This window comes from Triturus cristatus, chromosome 3_2, assembly GCF_964204655.1.
Source record: "Triturus cristatus chromosome 3_2, aTriCri1.1, whole genome shotgun sequence".
In the NCBI taxonomy this organism is placed as follows: domain Eukaryota; kingdom Metazoa; phylum Chordata; class Amphibia; order Caudata; family Salamandridae; genus Triturus; species Triturus cristatus.
The window spans coordinates 1,127,753,758-1,127,777,838 of NC_140584.1; the positions used below are offsets into that span (position 1 = coordinate 1,127,753,758).

General features: G+C 43.7%; 1 protein-coding gene across 3 annotated transcripts in view; it reads right to left on the minus strand.

The window, feature by feature from the left end:
- RAP1GAP2 (RAP1 GTPase activating protein 2) overlaps positions 1-24,081 on the minus strand; it is a 964,048-nt gene that overhangs the window by 168,156 nt on the left and 771,811 nt on the right. For all 3 annotated transcript variants that reach the window (XM_085649926.1, XM_085649925.1, XM_085649924.1), the window contains one exon: positions 3,107-3,178. In XM_085649926.1, the coding sequence (XP_085506052.1) occupies positions 3,107-3,178 (72 nt within the window). The remainder of the gene's footprint in view (positions 1-3,106; positions 3,179-24,081) is intronic.

Below are 24,081 nucleotides of genomic sequence, written 5' to 3' on the forward strand. Positions count from 1 at the left end.
TATATATATATATATATATATATATATACTGTTAGCTTCGCCGCGAACACCACTCAGTCCCAACAGAAGACGAATATATATATATATATAATTTTTTTGTTTTTTGCCAGCAGTCCTTTTAATGTCTATTCTAGAGTGTGCTTTTGTAATAATGGCAATTTGGATAAAAAAATGGTTGCCGCTGTCACGTCGTGAAAGCGTACCACTCAGTACTTTGAATGGGGCCTCGCAGACACCGAACTGCTTCAAGTCTGCCTGAGGGAGAACAGTAAAGCACAATATATGGCTTGGTTTTTTCGGAAACCCACTGGAGGGCGATGGATGATTATTATTAATGGACTGTGGCAGGTGCAGAACCCATTGTGGGGAACAACAAAGGAGACACTGAATACTACATACCCCAGATTGCATCACACTATTGATGTAGTCACGTGCCCGCCGGAGGGAAATTAGAACAAAATGTTATTAAGAAGGAGTGTCAGATATTACATCACTGTATTTAGACACTTATTTACCCATGTCTTCTTCCATTAATTTTTAGCTATACATATATTACAAATATTTATTTTTTCAGAAAGACATATATGTCATCAGTGATGTAATATCTGACGTCATCAGCAGAGGATTGCGGTCGCGTGAGTTATAGTTGCCTGCACTAACTATAACGGGGGAATTTCAATGGTTTTTCACGAGTGAAATGTCCAGCTAACTATAACATGTGTGAAACCTATGGTTTTTTAAGTGAATTTGCAAGGTTTTTTAAATGCTAATTCCTAACTATAACGTGTGTGAAACCTATGGTTTTTTCAGTGAATTTGTACGGTTTTTTAAATGCTAAGTTATGGTTTTTTTTTGTTTTTTTTTTAAGGTTTTTCACCGTACGCGTACCATACGCGCACAGTGCGCTTCACGCACCGCACGCCCACGTTATGCAGTTCGTGGAATTTTTCCGTTTCTACCGTACGCGCACGCTACGCGTACTCCGCGATTTTTCGCAAAAAAATTAAAGGAAATTTTGGCCCTTGGGGGTCCTTCTGGGACCCCCTGACAAAGGCTAGGGGGTCAGGAACTGTCCACCATGCCCCCTTTTCACGTTCTCCACCTTTGTTTTTCACCCCCTCCGACTGCGAGAGACAAAATGGCGGCCGACACTTCCTGGTTTCGACCGATTCGAATGTTTACTAAGATCTAACAACCAATCAGAATCGCGCTCGCGCACGGCAGTGTGCGCGTACGGTAAGTTTTACCGTACGCGCACGGTGCTCGCTTATAGATATATATATTGATTTAAATGCTATTTTCTCATGAAATACTGAACAGATTTACACCAGACCTGCAAAAGGCACATCCCTGACCTGAGGACTACCTCTCTGCCAAATTTCAAGTAATTCTGTTCAGCCGTTCGGGCTGTAGCTTGGACTAAAGGTCCTATAGAAAAATGCATGGGGAAAACGCGTTTTGGGACCCCCCCTTTTTCTCAGCCCCTGCTTGACGAATCCCCCCGAGACTTTCAGGGAAGGAGCGGAGCGCCCCACCTATTTTGAAAATTTCGCGAGGATTCGTCAATCGACGCCAAAGTTATTCCAAATAGAATGTTGCGGATTTCCTATGGAAACACGGTCCTAACTATAACTATCTACTGGCGACCACCAGTTGATAATATATATATATATATACATATATATATATTTACTCGTGATCAAGGGAGTGTATCCCAAAACGCGTCGAGTTGGTCTGCTTGTGCGTTAATTAAACATCGTCTTGAAAGCAATTTAGTGCCGCGCCTGCTTTTCACGGAATACAGGGTAAGCAGGTGTTGATGGATTTGGAGAGGTTCGCCTCCTCGCCGCGGACCGCCGTCATAAGAGGAAGAGGAGTGGCATTTACAGTGCGCTGCACTGTTTTGTAGTTTGATGTATATATATATATATATATATCCCCCCAAGGACCCTTTTTCTTAAATTGTTTTATTTTTTTCATTTTTTGTGTATAAGTCCCCCTTTTAGTACTAGTCACCCTATAACCCCTAAGTACTCTTTCCATTAACCTTTAAACCCCCTTTTTTAAGTGACAAAAAATTTGTTTTTTTTTACAAAAAGCATTTACCCGTTTGGTAAAGTCCCGCATAGCAAAGTTCCTGAAAAGGGCCTGAGTGATATATACTTCGTATTTAAGACTTCCATTGTAACATCCTGTATGGTAAAGTCTGCGTAGTAAATGTTACAGATTTTATGATATAAACAATACATGTTTTACTGTTCGACCCACGTTATATAGCATTAACTTATACAAAAACCGTGTTATCATCTTGAAAATGTTCCCAGTAAAGACTTCTGAAGTAAGGAAATATTTAAGAATTTTAATAAACCATTCATTAAGTAATATGTGCATATTATTGGCATTTAAATTGTGATGCTAGGTGCTCTGCTGTTTTGACAATAATGTGATTTTCGTAATGAGTTAATCACAGCTACATTGCCTATATATCTATGTGCACATGGACTCTCTCGCTGACTAATAGTACACGTCATGATGCTGTGAACAGTGATTGTATGTGCTGGATGGGTGGTGTCCATTGATTCTAGTGGACACCACTTGCAGCAAGGTGGCATCCTTTTAAAGCACCTCCTTGTGGGTTTTGTACAATTGATTAAAAAAAGCAGCACTATTCACTTTAGTGCACCACATTATTTGCTGTGGATTTCCAACAACAATCCTACCACTGGTAACATTTGCAATGTAGGCACCTCACTGCCAACTTCACTGCTTGGCACCTGTCTTTCCCTGTATGAGGATTATTTCTTGCTTGAATCACAATTGATTCAACAGGTCATAATATTAAACAGATGTCCTTCATTATGTGCATCATTAATAATTGACGATGGATTAAAAGGATGTTCTTTATTTGTGCACAGGCATCAATCCCTGGAGTTTAAGGTAAAGAGGGGTCAGCCTCACAGGCAACTCATGCATTATGAGGTTCTACCCAACAAGCTCTGATCAGCAGCCCTGCAGTGACAATATTTGAGTGCTTCAACCATACCAAAGGGAATGGACCACTCTGCCACCCCTTTGTTGATGAGTCAGATGAAAAGTGAATACTTACATGCTGGAACACTGCAGGGTTTGGCAGAGGGGGGCCAAAGGAAGGCACATCTTCTCGAGCTGTCACGGACACCTGTCAAAGCACAAAAACAGAGAACTGGTCAGAAGAAGTGTGACCACCAGGTGTAAGGTGTTCTGTTACAAAACAAAGAAGCAGAGATACGTGTGACGGGGGTGCAAATACTGGTAACGACCTCTGCATCAACACGCAAACAACACACCCTATGTGTTCTTGTGATCTCACCAGGATTGACCCCATTACATTGATTGTATTCATCTGCACGTGAGTGCAACTACAGTACATAGACTTGAAACACTGATAGACACACCTAAGTGACAGTATGTTAGAGCAATGTCCGACTTCAGTTTCACAAACATTCAAGAACTGGAGGCCCCAAGATAATTATTTTACATCTAAGCCTTGCTAACTTCATGCCTTGGCTAGAGAAGCAGCCGTAGCAGTGGAGAGCATGTGTGCTCTTGGCTCTCTGTGGCGTCTTCTCCAGCATGGACCCCTACACTCGGACCCCTCTCAGTAAAGAGTACAGGGAGTAGGGCTCCTCTTTAGAATTTAAATTCTTATATGGCCATTAGTATGATGGAAGTGCTAGTTAAGACAAAACCAAGGACAAATAACAAATATTTGTATAATTTCAAGCATGCTATGATTCTCACAGTACACAACAGGGGTGCAGATGGCTGGGAAAAGAATACTGAAGTTGGTAAACGCTCGGTGTGTCGTAGTTGGCGTTTTGGAACCATTACAAGGGCTATCACCACCACAACACTTTTCTCGACGTTGTGGAGGTGATCGGGGCTTCGTCTTATTCACGCTATACTTAGCGTGAAAGGGGGGGCAATGGAAGTTGTGGTTGGTGTTCAACTGCAACACCCAGCGATTTTGATGTTGCCCCATATGTACAAGGGTGGTGTAAATATGGGGCAGCGCCAAAATTAAGACCAGGGAAAACCTGGTCTTTCCCTGGCGCAACAAGAAGAAAAGTAATTTCTCCTCGTTTTTGCTGTTTCCATGTGTGCTGCGTTTTGCAGCACACATAGAAACAGTAAATCGCCATTGTTTGTTTATGTGCAGGAAGGTTTCCTTCCCGCACTTACACAATCATTAAAAAAATGATGTTTTGCAACGTCTATGTGTGCTGCATTAGGCAGCACACATAGAAGTTTCAAAACGTCATGTCAGATTGAGGGATCCCTTCCTCCACATAAACAATCATTCCCCTCAACGCAGGCACCCTTGCACTATATTGCAAGGGTGCCTGCGTTAGCACTAGGCAGCTAAATTGGCACCAGCGCAGGGGGAAACGCAAGGCTGCACCGTATTCTTGTAAATACAGTGCAGCTCTGTGTTTCATAAGAGATGGAGTGCGGCGTTAAGCCAAGGAGGCTAGAGCAGCGCTCTGCCACTTCCTTATAAATATGCCCCATTGTTTTATTGTTAGATAAGACAGTCAGGCAAAAAAATCCTTTTCCGAAATGCACGTTTTCGCATTCTGATAATGCGAGGGTTTAAAGGGATAACTGCCTGGTGAGAATCCAAGTCTGACTACCGGAATAAACAATAGCAATGTACTTTTCAGTCATTGATTCTGAGTCCCCAATGGCATGCTTAAGGGAAGAACCCAACTGGTAGAACTCGTTCATCTACATAGAAATGGAACTAAACTCCCCTCTATTTTACTGCTTTTGAAAATTGTAACCATGGGTCTTGGGCTTTTACAAACATAGGGGCAGATTTACAAGCCCCTTGCGCCTCATTTACGCCGCCGTTGCGTCACTTTTGTGATGCAGCGGCGGCGCAAATCCTGCGCCATGGTGCGGAGTACTTACAACGTGACGCATCTAGGAGATGCGTCACGTTGTAAAGTCCTGTGCCAGATGTAGGCGTTCCTGCGCAGGAGGGGGGGGGGGAGCGTTCCGGCGCAGGAACGCCTCCTAAAAGTGGCTGAGTGAAATCGACAAGATTCTCGCGAGGACAGGCTGCGTTGTCATCTTTAGAATGCACGTTGCCATTTACAATACTGGCACCGTTTGCAAATTCAACTGAATAAAATCTTGTTACTTTTTATTATATTTGAATGAGCAATGGGTGCCACGGTATTAGTCAAAAGTTTAGAAAGGAAAACACAATGACGTCGGACAATGCTTACGAGGGAGCACAGACTGATATGGAATCCTACTTGCTCCGCTCCCTGTTTTGGGAATGAAGGGCAGGTCCTTAAGAATTCACAACGGCCCTTGGAGTTGGTGGGGGCCCATGGAGGGCTGGCATAGTCACAGGGGGGCAGTGATGAGTCCAGTGTGACAACAGCAGAGATGACGTCAGTGCTTGCTGTGTCCAGCTGTTCCGTTTACCAGCCAGATTTCAACACACGATGTAAAGATGTTATTGTCATGCACATTTTTTGTTTTTTGCCAATTGATGTTTGATTTGAGAATAAATATGTCCTGACAACGCGCTCTCAAACAACCGGCTTCCATGGTCTCAGGTCGGGTGTAGTGGTTGTTACCTTGCCCTTGGGGGGGGCACAAGGCTCAGAGGGCCCCCTCCTATAAATAGGTGCTTTAGACCACAGGACGAGTGAAGCGTGCATTCAATCTGCGCTGGTTTTAAATCCTGCGCCTATGGGGACCCAGGCGCCATGTGTGCTGGGTGTGGTTTTAGCTTAGGTGATTCTCACCAGGTTTACTTGGTGGTGCCGACCCAAGCTCCACTGAAAAGCAGAGCACAGTGTTTGCCAAACATCCTCGAAAACAAGTGTGAGTCTTAAGTGTCCTAGCGATGTTTCGCCTCACCAACCACTGTTTTCCCCTCACTCCTCTTTTAACGCACACCCTCCCAAAAAAGCAACATTTGCTCTTTGTTTTGCTCCGCCTCCTGTACATTGTACATGCATCTCTCAATATTCCTCCCCTCCGTTTAAGCTGCATTTTTTGCACCCCCTCTCTGCATATCTCTACAATCACTGTTTGCATACATCGGATCTTACTTTTAATGCTGTGTTTCTCCTTTCACCCTCTGTACATTTTACCCCTGATTTGACCACTACATTTATTTTCATTTTTTCTCTGCACGCTGGTACGATACTCGTATGTAAAGCGCTTTACGCCGCCTGGCCTTTTGTAGGCACTATATTACAATATCTCAAAACATAAAAAAATCATAATTTAAGACAGAGGAATCAATTTGGTGAAACGCTACGTCCTACATCTGACGTAAATGTCATTTGAGCCATTTTTTTTGCACGTGACAATATCTTGCGTGTCTGAATTACAAAGTTAGTGGTAAAAACAAAACTCCATCATGTCAAAAACAATGCTAACGTTGGAGTTCAAATGCAACTCTACGAGTGGAAAACAAAAAATCCAGACAAACATACATGCAACAGGCAGGTGAAGAAAAAAACAGAAAAGGTTTGCAGCCCAAAGTGATGACCCGCAGTTGAGATTAATTCAAGCAATCCATCCATCAATTGTTCTTCAATGCGCCATGGTAAAGGCGACCGATGCACCCTGATGTCGGTTGCATACTCACTGGACTCAAGGCGCACCCGACAATGAGTACCAATTAGACAGAAACCTAGACACCAATCATATTTTTGTTTTCTTCGGCTCTTAATTTAATTCATCAAACAATCTGCCACAGAGTGACAAGCTCCACTCTAGAAGACACATTGTTCAGCCTCCTCCTGGACCTTCCACGCCAGGGCTAACCTTTGACTCCGCAAAGCATTGCACGTGCGGGATTCATCAAGCTCCTGACAGTCTTTTGGCACTTTGAAGGTTGTATGACGTTACAACGCATTCCGTTGCAATGCATGCCTTTACCACGCATGCGTTACAACGCGCATGCCATTACCACGCATAACCTTTACCACGAATATTCCTTTACCACGCATACCTCTACAACGATTTTCGTTGTAAATTAATGCAAGGTAAGGGCATACTCTTGGTAAAGGTTATCTCAGACCCCTTGCCCATTTCCTATAAGTGCTCTCTTGCCCCCTCCCCTCTCTAGTTCTCTAATTATTTTTTTAAAATACCCCTCCCCTGTACTCCTGCACGACCCCCCGACCCCCAGCCCCCAATCCTTCTTAGAACTACCCCTCCCCGGAACCCTTTCATTGTTTCCTTTCGTGATTCCCCCACCCCTAAACCCTTCTTACAAATACCCCTCCCCTGCCCTTAACCCTAAAATCGGACCCCTGCGTAACACAACCCCATCAATCCTTATATATATATATATATATATATATATATTTAAACTAAAATTCCCCTTACCTCTCCACGTCATCTCCTCTCCATTATCTTCCGAGGTGACGTTGCACGTCGTAAAGAGGAAGCGGAAGTGTCTTTCCGTTTCCTCTAACGACGCCGATTGCCTCCACTTCGCCACGGAAACAGGTGCGTTTTTTTTGGGGGGGAGACCTCCCCAACCGCCTTTTTTTCACACGCATTTTTTTGGGGGGGTGGAGACCCCACAAGCCCCCTTTTTTAATGTTAGCCTTTACCACACATGCCTTTACGATGTATCTCGTAGTAAAGGTATGCATGGTAAAGGCTATTCGTGGTAACCACGCATGCGTTGTAATGCATGCGTGGTTGAGGTAATGCGTGGAAACGGCCACGTTGTAGTGGCCGTTTCCCCTCTTTGAAAGCCACAGGATGTAATCTGCAGTTCAGGGGCATCCAAGGGAGGGCGCAGTGTTGTGTTCTTTTTCCTTGAACGTGTGAGTGTGATCAGTCATCCTAGGGGAATTGGGTGGGCGCATTGAATGATGCTCTCTGGGAGATGGTGTTGTGCCCTTCCTCTGGGCTGACATGGGCCCTGTTATCAATGATTTTGCATTTAGTTCCATTCAGGGGCGGCTGCCAATCCGAGGTGGGTGGGGGTGGGCGTGTGGGAGAAAAAGAATAATATTAATACAAATACCAACTTTCCTTTCCTTCCGGGCACCGCGATCTTCTACTCCCGCACTGCGCTGCTCCTCTGCTCCCGTCCCGATACTACGATTTCCATGGGCACAGGTTCCCATACTCCACCAAATCCCAGCGCTTCTTCCAGCATGAGAGAAGCACTGGGATTGGGTGGAGAGGGCTGGTTTTGCGCTCCAGCAGGGCTTTGGAGCCTGTGCCCCTGAGCACTAGGATATCTCTAAGGAACAGCCTGGAGATATCCAAGTGCGCACTTTTAGTGCCTACCACCACTCCCCCTGTTGTGTGACGTTGCAGCCTAGCCCCACCCCACCCCACCCTCAACTCGGCGGGTTAGAAGTAATAATAAAATGACAATAAATTTGCTTTATTGTAATTTTACTTTTCTTCTGACTGCTGCGTTTCAGCAATAGGGCGACGCTCCTCCGCCATAGCCGAGGAGCCATCCCTGGTTCCATTTGAGGATGCTACCAATGGGAGTGAGGGACGGTTGGTACAGCAGGGGTCCAGCCTAGACCGGAAGTGGCGTGGAGAAGATACTGCTACCAAACCATGCATTAGTCGTGATGCCCTGCTCCCTCAAGGACTTCCAACAGTCAACCTTGGAGCGGCCTCAGGCAGTATTAGAAGAAGAAGAGGATTCCATTGCTGAGATCTCGAATTAAAGACAAGATTGTTCTGGGGCAACAGGGCTCTGCTTGGGGGAAATCTACCTAAAATGTAATGAAAGGGACAAGGAACAGCGAGGAGACTATAAAAGAAGCAATCACACCGCCATGATTGGGCGATGAAATTACTAGTAAGTAGAATCCTGATTAAATGCATTTTTTAACATTTCTCCTTTAGAAGCAAAATACAGCAAAAAAATTGCATAAATCTCCTTCGTAGGTGAACTACATAAATGTGCTGATTTCTAGTCCGAATGATACAAACTGTCCGACCTACTGAATCTGCTAGCCGCTGGTACTTTTGCAGTGGTCCATGGGCCACTGTGAAATTACTGCCTGCAGTTCACCTATTTTGTTGCCCATTTTTGGTGGGTGCGGATCTGGCAGGAATGGTAAATTGATGTTGTGATTCGCATCCACTTTAATACAAAAAATGTGCAACCCTCCTAACTGCTAATACACCTGGGAAGGAACAGCTCATAGAGGGCCCTGGGAATCGAGGACAACATCTCTGCTTCAGCGAGTCAGGATGGGACCCCATGAGCATCTGCTTGCAGCCACAACATTGGTTTCTGCACTGGTCCTCCGTAGAACAGGTTATTAGTTGGCCTCGCCCAGCAGTTCTTTTCTCCAAAGTAATGAACGTTACTAATAGAACTCTGAGTAAGGCCCTCAGACATACCCCTACATCACACTACCATCCCCGACTGATGGCTATCCACCAAGAACAGAGCCCAGTACAAACTAATTATGAGTTTAGGTACTATGTATCGCACCTGATAAACAAAGGGCCATATTACCAAGAACGGCGATAACATTATCGCCGCTTTAGTGGCAGGAAACTGCCGCTAAAGCGGCGATAATGGGCATGATAATATGCCTCGAGAATACCAATAGAAGTCCAGGTTTGTGGTCCTTCATACCAGAACCTGGGTTTCTATGGGAATTCACAAGGGCATATTATCAAGCCCCTTATCGCCACTTTAGCCGCAGTTTCCTGCCGCTAAAGCGGCGATAATGTTATCGCCGTTCTTGATAATATGCCCCAAAGATTCTACGGGATAAGTTATTAATTGGGTGAGGTAAATATCATTTATTGTGAGTTATTTGGGAATAACATGGATTTTGGCGTTTGAATCACCAAAATCTGCATGATATAGTACATACTGTATACCCCCCGAGAAAGGTTGAGGTATTTATCTTATCTGACAATTATCAATGACTTACTCATAATTTTGACCTTCGCATAAACAGGGCTTTATGGATGGGTCGGATCACACTGCCCAACTCACAATCATGCCCTTGGTGTTCAAAACTAAGACCGGGCTATCCCATAACTAGTGAGTTTAAATTCTAGTCAGGCACTCACCCCCACAATATTTGCTCGTAAAAACCAACATCTTCTAGCCACTCCCAAACTTCTCTGCACAACATGAACTTTTTATATTTTAACATGTGTGGGGTTCATCAGTGTAAATCCCCACTGACTTGAGCTAACTCTCTTTTCTATGCACTTAGAAGATCATTCTAAAAAGAAACAAAAAGAAAATATTCACTAATCTTTCTTCACGGTCAATGGTGGGGAACATGGCGGCAGACAACTAGTGCTGGTCGCAAGCTCTTTCGAGAGAAGAGCCCCCCAAAAAAGTATGGAGGACACACACAGTTTCTAGTAACATTCGGGAAGATGCCCTGCGATTAGAGAATAGGTTTGAACTTTTGGCAAAAGGAGACCTGTCCCCCAAGCAGCCTAGCCCTAAGGTCTAAGAGAGCCTTTTGCGGGTTCAGAATGAATCGGTTATTGTGGATTTTAAGCAGAGTAATAACCCTGAGTTGGAAAAAGTTCTATCTAGCCTATTAACAGAGATCAGGGAGAAGATTGTGATTTCTGAACTAAATCAGCAAAAAATCCAGGGTACGGTTGAGGCTCTTGTGGTAAAGATTAGGGGTGGGCGGAATTTGCGAAATCGCGTTACGCAAATCTCCGCGAAACGGTAAAAAATCTCCGCGAACACGCAGAAATTCCGCGAACACGCGGAATTGCTTGTTCGCGATACTTTTTTCCTGTTCGCGATTGCTGTTTGCGTGCTCGGGGTGAAATATCTCGCGAACACGCATATTGAGAACGCGAACAAGCAAAAAATTTTGCGAAGTCGCGGAACGCAGATTTTTGGCCAATTTCGCGTTCTCCGCGGAACGCGAAATTACCCAAATTCCACAAATTCCGCGAACGGAACGGAATTTACCGCCCAGGCCTAGTAAAGAAGATTGACAATCTGGTGGAAAAATTCGGGGTCATGAAGGTCTCATAAGAGGACCTCTCTAATAAAGTAACTGCCAACAAGGGAGAGATACAGAGCCTGAAGAACAGTGAGAAGTTGGAATCTTTAGGAGAACAATATTCAGATTTTGAATATGCCTTAGGACCTCGAAGGAGGAGACATAAGATGTTTTGTGTTAAACCTCCTGAGAGAATTTAATATGGAAATTGATCAGAGTTGCCTAGAGGAGGATATCCAAAGAGTACACAGGGATCCTTTTAAGGAGGTTTACGAGAATAAAAAATCCAAGAAGGAATCTTGTGAACTTCAAATCTTACACTCTAAATGAAACAATTCTAGCAGGAGCCCTCAAAGCAGGAGTTTTTCAAAAAAGATGGCTGGTCCTTCCGTATTAGATCAGATATTTCATGTACCACGCAGGACAGGCAATGGGAAATGGGCAAATTCATTCAGGAATTGAGGGAGATGGGAGCAACCACAAATATATGATTCCCCACCATGCACAATTGAAGGGACCCAAGCGAAGTTACTGTATTTATCGAACAGATTAAGGCACAGCAAGTATAATTCTCAATCTTTCCGCCCTAGCATAGCGAGAGACTTCATATGAGGTAACCAACATCAGTTTATCTCTAGTGAATAGGGAGGGTCCCCGGGATACCTGTGGGGGGGGGGTAGATTTCAAGGAAGGAGGGGAGACTCCCAAGAAAATGTAACTACAGCACTTTTGCACCGGGTGAAGGAGCATGTGGGAAAAACAAAAAATATATTGTCCTCCTTTGCAATTTTCAGACCAGAATCTTTTTCTCAGATAAGTAAGTCTCCAAGTCTAATTGGAGGAAGAACTAGGCTTTTAGGCATTTTTTTTTTGCTTATCTCATGGTAAATTTGGATATGCCCAGGATTTTAAAGATTCTATCCTGGAACGTCAATGGTCTCAGCATTCCTGCAAGAAGGAGTAAAATCTTAGAGTATCTGAGAATTAAGGACAAACGTTTTCTTTATTCAGGAATCACATTTGGCCAAAGTAGAATGGCCTTAGATTTTAAGGGGTCAGCAGTGAATTGAGCATTGCATATACACTTCACAGTCATGTACGGTGAAAGGGGTTGCCCTTCTTTTTAAAAAATCCGTCCAAGCCATACCGTATAGTAGATCCATCCGGTAGGTGGGTAATAGTTAAGGCAAAAAGTAATCATGTTTGGTTGGCTTTTGTGGGATATTATGGCCCTAATCTAGATGACCCAACAGCCTTACGCACCCTATTTTCGTAATTAGTTGTCATTAGTGATCCCATTATATTAGGAGGTGACTTTAACGTTTGTCTGGATCCAGCACAAGATACGACCTCTAGGAGGGCAGCGTTGTCAACCCCTAATATGAGTGGGGCTTTGAAGCAACTGATAGCTGACACAGGTCTTGTAGATATCTGGAGGACTATGAGTCACAAGGGTGGGACAGAAGGGGGAAATATAACTTTTCACAATAAAAAACACGGTCATCGTTCCAGGATAGAATTTTTGGGGATAGATTTAATTATTATTAAAAACATTAGGAAAATCATGCATGTTCCTGAACATTTATCAGACCATTCTACGGTCTCTCTTGAGATTATGTTCAGAGATAAAGCCCCTTTGCGACATTGGACATTAAATCGCACGTGGCTTTTAGATTTCCTGGAGGTGGAAAATCTTAGGGCAGCCACAATGGAGTTTTTCCTTTTCAACCTTGATTCAGCCACTTTAAATATTGTTTGGGACACATATAAGGCGCTCTTAGAGGCATTTTATCTAGCCTTAGTTCTGTCTATAGCAGAAGGTCAGGCAGGAAATCAATACTCTCGAAGTCCCCATAAAAATTCTTCAAAGTACTCTGGCACAGGACCCTACCCCTTTAAATACAGTTCAAATCGAGCAGGCATTGCAGCTGGTAAAATCCAAGCTTGCTGATTTTCTGGAAGTCATAGTAAGGTTGAAATGGGAGGCCAGCAGGTTATCCCATTATGAATCTGGGCAGGGGTGCGAAAAATTGTTAGCCTGGAAGACCAAAGCTAACCAGTCCAGGAATTTCATAAAATACCTAAAATGCCAGCTTTCAGGTATGGACTAGTCAATTTGTTGCGGAACCTAGAACTAATTGCAATACAATTTCTGTGAGTGGATTGTTATTGAAATTTTTCCGTAGAAAACGATGGTAAAAAGTCTACCACTCCATCATGACGCGTTAATCCAATATGGCGGATTTTTCAAACTGGCTGCCCATTATTTGAGATATAGGGTATAACTGTTTATATGCCCATGTGTGGTATCATTTTATATGTTTTTAGGGACGGGAAAGTCAAAAATAACATCAAAAACTGATGACTATAATATCAAATTGGGATTAATACAATAAACAACGATAATTATATGTAAATATGCCAAACATAGTTTTGACATTATTTTTTTTAAAAATTTTGTAACATCATTTGAAAAGGATAAACAACTTTCAACTAGATAATATAGCACTTCTCAATATGACACTGACAAATTAAAATTGTTAAAGAGATAATGATTTAATCAGACACAACCTGAGATATCTAGGTGTTCAAATTGTGAACAACTTAGAAAACATAGCAAAAGTGAATTTTGATAATTTATCGTCTAGTGTACGGAAACAACTACAGGCCTGGAGCACCCTCCCACTATAAGGTTATGCCATAAATCAACAGAAAACAGAGATAATGCAATGGAATACCTGCTACCCGTCTGATTTAATCAGACACAACCTGAGATATCTAGGTGTTCAAATTGTGCACAACTTAGAAAACATAGCAAAAGTGAATTTTGATAATTTATCGTCTAGTGTACGGAAACAACTACAGGCCTGGAGCACCCTCTTTTAGGTAAAACAAAATTGATAAAAATGTCCGAACTTCCCAAATTTACTTTTTTGTTTAATGCTATTCCGCTGGAATGTAAGAAAGAGTGGCTTAAGGTGGTGCAAGGGGACTTTACGAGTTTTATTTGGGGAGATAAAAGGCTTGGAGAAAACTCAGTATGAAAAAGGCAGAGGGCAGAATAGACAGCCCGGATCTCCTTCAGTATTATCGGGCTTTCCATCTGAAGATTTTTAGGCAGCTGAGAGGGGAAACAGCCATTACAATGCGGTTTTTACCACGCGTTGCCATTACATTGCATGCGTTACAACGCATGCGATGTTACAACGCGTGGTAAAAACCACGCATACCATTACATCACATACGCTTTTACAACGCATGTGATGTAATGTGTAATGGCGGCGGCGGCTATCCAAGTCATTGTGAGGAAACTGAGGCTGTTTCCTCACAACGACGTGCACCAAGCAGGAAGGAGGAAGCAGGAACCGGGAGCAGAGACAGCGACGCTGGAGAGGTGAGAGGTAAGGGGGTTTGTGCTTGGGGTGGGGGTTACTTTTGTAGGGTTTAGGGTAGTGTAAAAGTACTGTTGTGATGTTTGTGTTGTGTGTTTCTTTTATAACGTTTTAGTGTGTTTTTTTGTAGTGTAGTGTAGTTTTGTAGTGTTTGTTTAGTGTAGTGTATTAGGGTTTAGGGTAGTGTAGTGTTTATGTAGTGTAGTGTTTTAGGGTAGTGTTGTAGTGTTTGAGTAGTGCAGTATTTTAGGGGTTAGGGTAGTGTAGTCTTTTATGGTTTAGGGAAGTGTAGCATTGTTTGAGTAGTGTAGTGATTTAGGGTTTAGGGTAGTGTTGTAGAGTTTGTGTACTGTAGTGTTTTAGGCTTTAGGGTAGTGTAGTAGTGTTTGTGTAGTGTTTTAGGGTTTAGGGTAGTGTTGTAGTGTTTGTGTAGTGTTTAAGGGGTTAGGGTAGTGTAGTGTTTTAGGGTTTAGGGTACTGTAGCAGCGTTTGAGTATTGTAGTGTTTTAGGGTTCAGGGTAGTGTTGTAGTGTTTGTGTAGTTTAGTGTTTTTGAGTTGAGGGTAGTGTAGTGGTTTAGGGTAGTGTTGTAGTGTTTGTGTAGTGTAGTGTTTTAGGGTTTAGGGTAGTGTAGTAGTGTTGGTGTAGTGTAGTGTTTTAGGGTTTAGGGTAGTGTAGTGTTTTAGGGTTTAGGGTAGTGTAGTAGTGTTTGTGTAGTGTAGTGTTTTAGGGTAGTGTTGTAGTGTTTTAGGGTTTAGGATACTGTTGTAGAGTTTTAGAAGTGTAGTGTTTTAGGGTAGTGTTTGAGTATTGTAGTGCATTAGGGTAGTGTTGTAGTGTGTAGTGTAGTGTTTTAGTGTAGTGTCATGGGGTCGTGCAGGGTACTGTAGTGTTATTGTAGGGAGAGGTCTGGGAGTGCGGGGGAGGGTTGTGTGGGGGTAGGGTAGTCACTTACCTTGCAAACTTTCACCACAAGTATAGATTTACCACGCATGCCTTTGCGTTGTAAAGGCATGCGTGGTAAAAGCATACTCGTGGTAAAGGTTTGCGATGTTATGGCATTTCGTTGTCATTGACATCGCGTAGTAATACCCGCGTTGTAATGGCATGCATGGTATTACTATGCGATGTAATGACATACATCCGTTAAAAGATACTTCAGAGATGTCACCACTTTTCTGGGCCCTTACAGCCAGTCCCTCAGACCTTAATGGCTCTTTCCTCTTTAAATTTGGTCACCCCAAGTTTAAAAAAAGAAGTCAGGCTAAATGTTCTTTTGAGTGCATGTAAGGTTTGGTATCAAATTGGAATATCTTTACAAATACCTTACTTCAGTCACAACACACCTATTTGGAACTCACCGAGTATGCCAACCTGTCTTTGAGACTCTCTAGCAATTCCTCTATAGGAATGTGGTATTCTGAGATGAGGTCAACTCCTTGTTGACATTGAATAAATCTCTTGGCAGCGTATGCAGGAAATATTGGAAGGGACAGTATCAACATTTAAATATTACCAGTTAATGAGTTGGGCAAAAACGCTGGGCAAAGATGGTAAGGGAAAACTTCCATCCGCCACCAGACGAGGAAGCAAGAGATAAAAGGGAAGTGCCAAGAACAACCTGCACCTCTCTATATTGTCTCTCCTTGAATTGCAGATCGCTCAGTAAAAATAGGTTAGAAATCCGCGATCTTCTTAATGACCATGAACCAGCTATACTATTCTTGGTTGAAGCCTGGCTTAATGAGACGTCCGCCCCTGATATCTTGGAGGCTATACCTGAAGGATATGCGATCCTGATGGTGGACAGGACCGGCCAGAAGGGGGGCGGCATTGCTGCGATTTTCAGGAGAGATCTTCAGCTTAAATTGGAGAAACTCGTGCTTCTTAGCTGTGAAGCAGCCTTTTTCAGTCTGAATATCACGAGCTCTAGATCAGTGTCTGGACTACTCATGTATAGACCCCCTGGTCCAGGGAGAGCCTTTATTGATGAACTTTTGGAAACACTTCCTCCATATGTCCTCCGCTACTCTAACTTTCTCCTATTAGGGGATTTTAATTTGTATTTGGAAAATAAAGGCTGTAAAGAATCGGCTGAGTTTTCAGTAGGTCTTCTGGCTTTGGGCCTGAATCAATTGGTCCATACTTCCACACATAAAAAAAGGTCATACATTAGATAACATTTTCACCAACTGTGCAGGGACAGCTGCCACATTGCGGGTCCCTGTAGCCTCGTCAGACCATTATTTACTGCCTTTTAGTTTATTGGTACCAGGTCAGGCCCTCCATGGTAGTTGCTCAAAATGGGCGGCATTAACTCGGGATGACTTTGAAGAAGCATTGGCGGGCAGCCCCCCTGAGGTGGGGAACAACATCCTGAGTGCTGACAATTTAATATCTAGTTGGATGTTGGAGGCGGTCGATTCCCCAATACCTTTAAAACAATGTAAAAGTGGGCGTACTTCTGCCTCTGCAAAGTGGTTTTCGACAGAATTGGCGCAAATGAAATCTAGCTGTAAGCATCTTGAGCACCAATGGAGGAAGAGCTACAGGGATGAGAATAGACAGAAGTATCTAGAGGCTTTGAAGCTTTACCATTGCCAGATCAGGAGAGTGCAGAGGGAATACTACACTGGGCAAATTGATCTAGCAAAAAATTCAATGAAGGCCATCTTCCAGGTAGTCAAACAACTGTCCTCTCTGGAACGAGTGATAGCTGCGCTCCCTGCCTCTACGGATTATTGTAATAAGGTCGCTGACTTTTTTACCAATAAGATTGCTAAGATCTACTCCACATTTCCAGAAAGTAGTAGGAGGCATGCTCCCGCACTTGGCTTGGATACTCCAGGGTCCGAGGATAAGTGTGTCCTCCGTCCTTTGGTAGAAAACGAGGTTCTCAGGCTGATGGAGGTGGTGAAATCTGGGTCACTTCTGGATCCGGTCCCCCCAAAATTTTTGCAACTGGGAAAGAGAATTATTGCTCCTGTTTTCACCTCGTTATTGAACCTGTCACTTAGAACTGGGCAGGTCCCTAGCAACTGGAAACATGCAATAGTGGTCCCTCTGTTGAAGAAACCCTCACTGGATCCTGCTCTTCCTGAAAATTTAAGACCAATATCTCTACTTCCCTATGTAGCTAAAATTGCAGAGAATCATCTGAATGGCCATCTCTCTAAGTTCCTCGAAGAGAGGCGGGTTCTTCATGATACCCCGTTCGGCTTTAGGCCTATACATGGTACGGAGTACGCTCTCCTGTTGGCAGCCGAAGTGTTGAGGGCTGCGGTTGATGAAGCTAGGACTGCGGCCTTGATTCTGCTGGACCTAAGCGCCGCGTTCGACACGGAGTCCCACGGCCTCCTACTTGAGAGGCTAAGGGAAGTCGGGGTCGGAGGTGTCACATGGATTTGGTTGAAGAATTTTTGGGAAAATAGATCCTTCTAGATCTTGCAACATCCTTTCAGTTCCAGAACTTGTCCCTTAAACCAGGGGGTGCCGCAGGGTTCAGCTCTCAGCCCAACCCTTTTTAACATATATATGCGCCCACTTGCAGATATTGTTCTGAAACATGGAATTCAGCTGGTGTCATATGCTAATGACACTCAGCTAGTTGTGACCCTGGAACAAAAGGAACCTGAAAGGGCTGCCGATTTTAGAACCTGCCTGGGGGAACTCATTGACTGGATGAGACTGAGCTGTCTCCAGTTAAATGCAGGGAAGACAATGGTGATGGTGGTTGGAAATCAGCCCTCTCACTGGTCACAGCATTGGTGGCCAGAAGCACTGGGAACTAGTCCAGTGCCGAAAGTCAAGGTGAAAAATCTGGGAGTGTGGTTCGACGATAATCTCTCCTCCTCACAAATATCGGCTGTGGTTGGGACTTGTTTTGGCATTCTGAAGATGATACGTAAGATCCTGGACCTTCTCCCCCTGAATGCTAAAAGGACTATTGTACAGGCGTTGGTTACGTCTCGCCTTGATTACTGCAATGTCTTGTATCTAGGGATGACTGCCAACAATCTTAACATCTTATAGAAGGTCCACAATGCCACAACCCACCTTATCTTGAATGTACCTAGGAGGGCGTTGGTGGGAAAAGCTTTGAAAGAACTGCATTGGCTTCCAATCCTGGCCAGAGTTACCTTTAAGGCTTTATGCCTGAGTCACAGGATCTTTGGGGAAAGGGGACCGCGTTTCTTACGGCCTCTCCTGACAGTCCACCAGCCTGCTCGTAATTTGAGATCATTGGGCAGTGTAAGACTGATTGTGCCCAGGGTGCTGAAGACGCGGATAGGCGGAAGATCCTTTGGTTTCCTGGCAGCTAAGGCCTGGAATGAGCTCCCAGTGGATCTTAGGACAACTGAGTCGGAGTCTCTGTTTCGCAAGAAATTGAAAACATGGCTCTTCCGTCTCCCCCAGGGAGGGCTAAAGTGGTAAGGTGCAATCTTGTATGGATGCCCGCGTTCTCTGGTGGGCAGCTTGGGAGGGTTGCTTGGGGTCCAGCTATGTCCTAGCGTGGGGACACTCCGGTTGGAGTCACCATTGCGCTTTATAAGCTTCCTAAGAATAATAATAATAATAATAATCAATTTTGGGAGTCGAAGATTTGTTCCCGTCCTCTTTTGCGGAAGGAGGTATCGGAGTAGTAGTGGACGATGATTCAGGTATCTGAGGAAGTGCAAGTCCCGCCGGTTGCAATCTGGAGGAGGGAACTGCCGGCTCTTGATCTCGACCGGATATGGCAAGTATCTATGTCTCATCTATGGCTATATGTGAAGTCTGCTCCACTTAGGAAGAATCATCTCTTTACAGTCCATAAGGTCTACTGGACGCCGCGGAGACTTTAATAAATGGGAACCCAGACAGAGAGGTGTCCCAAGTGTGATGAGACCAATGCAGACGAAGCCCACATGTTCTGGCAGAGTCCCTCCATCCAGCTCTTTTGCCACAAAGTGGGTATGTCACTATCCGGAATCTTGGATCAAGAGGTTCAGGTGAGCTTGGCTGTGGTTATTTTTGGGGTGATATTAGAGAATGAGGGAAACAGGGTCTTTATGAAAGCATATAAAGCTCTTGTATGTATGTTAATTCTCCTTGCATGTAGAGAGCTGGGTATTAAATGGATACTGCCTAATCCACCACTAGAATTTGCGTGGATGAGATCAGTACAAAAAAAAGCTAAATTAGATCAAGCTACAGCGAATCCTAAGATAACGAGGTTTGGGGACCTTGGGAATAACTGGGTAAAAACAATATGCATGTGGTTGGTTTTGTCTTGTTTCCTCTTTGCTGTCTTTGTAAATATGTTTCCATTTTATTTATTTCACTGGTCCAATAATTAACAACATGATACACAGGTAGTTTGAATGGGAGGAAGGCGTCCTTTCATTGGTTCCGTGGTCCAAAGCTCAGCACCTGTTTCAGGGGTGGTTTCCAGGTTGGCAGCACATAAAAGACTCAGGGGGCTTCATTTATGAGAAGTGACGCATCGCTGCGTGAAAGCAGCGATGCGTCACTTCTCAGTGCGCCCTTCTTGCGACACCAATGATGCGTCATATTTATAATATGATGCATCATGTCGCAAGGAAGGAAAGATACGTCAGTATAACTGACGTATCTATTGGCGCAAAAAGTGGTGCATTGCTGGAGTTGTGTCGGAAGCCTGACGCAACTCTAGCAATGTTCCTTTCACATGGTGGAAGCCCCATGTGAAAGAGCCTGCGTCACCCTTATGCCTGCCAAGAGGCAGGTGTAAGGTTTTGACGCATTGGCGTCCTAGTAGTGGCACAGCGAAATCTCATAGATTTCGCTGCGCCACTCCTACGACCCTTTCTTGCGGGGGTACGCCCACCCTGCATACATTATACCAGGCGCAGGTATAATGTAGCGCAGGGGTTTACGAAGTGATGCATCTACCTAGATGCGTCACTTCGTAAATATGGCGCGACATGGCGCATGTTTTACGCCACTGGTGCGTCACAAAAAGTGATGCACCAGTGGCGCAAAAGTGACGCAGGGGCTCATAAATGAGCCCACGGATGTTTATACATCCCTCCCCTGGGGAGAGGGGGAGAGTCCAAAATCTTTCAGTCAGCTGCAGCCGCTAGGATCCTCTTGACACTTAATACAAAAATTGGCAAATGAGTACTAATAAAAAAATAAAAAACCTTTCTTCACGGTCCTGTTTTTCACTTTCCCGGTACCCTAGCCATGCCCCTATATCAGTACGCATAGTTTCAGAGATATTAAAGTATATCTTCTAATATCTATCCACTGTCTTGCACTACCACTCAACTAACCACCTCCAGCACCACTATCCTGTTTATGTCACCCACCAAATTGCTTGTATTTTTAGCTGCTTACCATGAAACATGTTGCTATTTAGGGTCTTTCTCGTAAAGATTATTTTGATACTGTGGTGATATAAATACATAAAAATAGTAGAAGCAGCAAACAAATAAAAATTCCATGAAAAAGTGCTTACAGAAATATGAGACTATTGTATTCTAAATTCATATTTACATCAGCCTGTGAAAAATAGTGATAACAAAGAGGACCATGGGAAATTCAAGTCATTTTCATATCAATGGCAGTACAAGAGATAAACTGCTTACAAACGTTGTGACTATTTTTAACTGCATTTTATTTTGGCCTAAAACTGATTGTCCTGAGAAGGTAGGCAGTTACTTCATGCGCTTCTAACCTACGTTTTATATTCGCTGGTTTAGCTATCAGATCCAGCAAACAGCGTGAAGTACCTTCAGCTCCAAGAGTTAATGAGTAGTACACATTCCAGCTGCAATTCTAATCACAACCACTAGAGAGCACTCTGGGATCAAGAACAAGTTTAACGAATACTTGTAGGAGCAAATAACAGCTAATGGGAAACAGGGCCTATTTTTTAATCATCACGACTTTGACCCAGAGCAAGAAAGGGAAAAATTAAAGAGAAAAAAAAAGGAAGAGATAAATAGGTGAACAGAGACAAAGGGAGAAAGCAAGGATGATAAGTCACTGCATGAGTGAGATAGAGAGACAAGAACAGCAGGGTGGTGTAAGAAAGAGGCATGAGGTGGAATCTGAAGTAGGCACGGCAGGGATGCTTTGTACATTTTGGCAAATCCCAGTGCTTCTCTCAGCATGACAGAAGCGCTGGGATTGGGTGGAGCAGGACGGTTTTGCACTCCAGCAGGGTCTTGGAGCCTTTGCCTTTGAACACGAGGATGTCTCTAAGGAACAGCCTGGAGACATCCGTGGACGGCCGGTCAAACCAACATGCACATTTTTAGAGCCCACCACTCCCCCTGTTGTGTGACGTTGCAGCCTAGCCCCACCCCGCCCTCGACTCGGCGGGCTGGAAGTAATAATAAAATGACAATAAAATAGCTTTATTGTAATTTTACTTTTCTTCTGACTGCTGCGTTTCAGCAGTGCGTAGACGCTCCTCCGCCATAGGGGAGGAGCCATCCCTGGTTCCATTTGAGGATGCTCCCAATGGGAGTGAGGGACGGTTGGTACAGCGGGGGTCCAGCCTAGACCGGAAGTGGCGTGGAGAAGGCCCTGCTACCAAACCATGCATTAGTCGTGATGCCCTGCTCCCTCAAGGACTTCCAGCAGTCAACCTTGGAGCGGCCTCAGGCAGGATTAGAAGAAGAAGAGGATTCCATTGCTGAGATCTCGAATTAAAGAGAAGATTGTGCTGGGGCAGCAGGGCTCTGCTCGGGGGAAATCTACCTAAAATGTAATGAAAGGGACAAGGAACAGCGAGGAGACTATAAAAGAAGTAATCACACCGCCATGATTGGGCGATGACATTACTAGTAAGTAGAATCCTGATGAAATGCATTTTTTAACATTTAAAATACAGCAAAAAAATTGCATAAATCTCCTTCGTAGGTGAACTACATAAATGTGCTGATTTCTAGTCCGAATGATACAAACTGTCCGACCTACTGAATCTGCTAGCCACTGGTACTTTTGCAGTGGTCCATGGGCCACTGTGAAATTACTGCCTGCAGTTCACCTATTTTGTTGCCCATTTTTGGTGGGTGCGGATCTGGCAGGAATGGTAAATTGATGCTGTGATTCGAATTCACTTTAATACAAGAAATGTATTAAAGCCTCCTGACTGCTATGCACCTGGGAAATAACAGCTCATAGAGGGCCCTGGGAATCGAGGACAACATCTCTGCTTCAGCGAGTCAGGATGGGACCCCATGAGCATCTGCTTGCAGCCACAGCATTGGTTTCTGCACTGGTCCTCAGTAGAACAGGTTATTAGTTGGCCTCGCCCAGCAGTTCTTTTCTCCAAAGTAATGAACGTTACTAATAGAACTCTGAGTAAGGCCCTCAGGCACACCCCTACATCACACTACCATCCCCGACTGATGGCTATCCACCAAGAACAGAGCCCAGTACAAACTAATTATGAGTTTAGGTACTATGTATCGCACCTGATAAACAAAGATTCTACGGGATACGTTATTTATTGGGTGGGATTAATAACATCTATTGTGAGTTAGTGGGGAATAACATGTGTTTTGGTGTTTAACGCAGCAAATCTGCATGAAATAGTAAATACTGTATACCCCCCAAGAAAGGTTGAGATATTTAACATATCCAACAATTATCGATGACTTGCTCGTAATTCTGACCTGTGCGTAAACAGGGCTTTATGCATGGGTCGGATCACACTGCCCAGCTAACAATCACCCCAACAACATTTGCTCGTCAAACCAACATTTTCTAGCCACTCCCAAACCTCTCTAAACAACCTGAACTTTTTATATTTTAACGTGTGTGGGGTTCATCAGTGTAAATCCTCACTGACTTGAGCTAACTTTCTTTTCTATCCACTTGGAAGGTCATTCTAAAAAGAAACACAAAAATAAAATATTCACTAATCTGTCTTCACGGTCCTGTTTTTCACATTCCCTGTACCCCAGCCATGCCCTCATATCAGTATACATAGTTTCAGACATATTAAAGTATGTCTTCTAATATATGCACTGTCTTGCCCCACCACTCAACTAACCACCTCAGCAGCACTATCCTGTTTGTTACCCACCTAATTGTTTTTAGAGCTGCGAACCATGAAAAATGTAGCTATTTAAGGGATTTATTGGGGAGATTATGTTGGTGTAATAAATACATAAAAATAGTAGAAGCAGCATAAAAATTAAAATTCCATGAAAAAGTGCTTACAGAAATATAACAATACTGTATTCTAAATTCATATTTACATCCGCTTGAGAAAGACAGTGATAAGAGGACTGTGGGAAATTCAAGTCATATCAATGGTAGGGACAAGAGATAAACTGCTTACAAACATTGTGACTAGTTTTCTCTACCGATGGAAACTTTAAATAACTGCATTTTATGTTGGCCTCCAACTGATTGTCCTGAGAAGGTAGATAGTAACTTCGTGTGCTTCTAACCCACGTTTTATATTCGCTGGTTTAGCTATCAAATCCAGCAAACAGCGTGAAGTACCTTCAGCTCCACGAGCTTAATGAGCGCCACACATTTCAGCTGCAATCCTAATAATAACCACTAGAGAGCACACTGGGATTAAGAACAAGTTTAACGAATGCTTGTAGGAACAAATAGCAGCTACTGGAAACGGGGCCTATTTATAAATCATCAGTCTTTCACTCGGAGCAAGAGAGGGAAAAGTAAAAAAGAGAG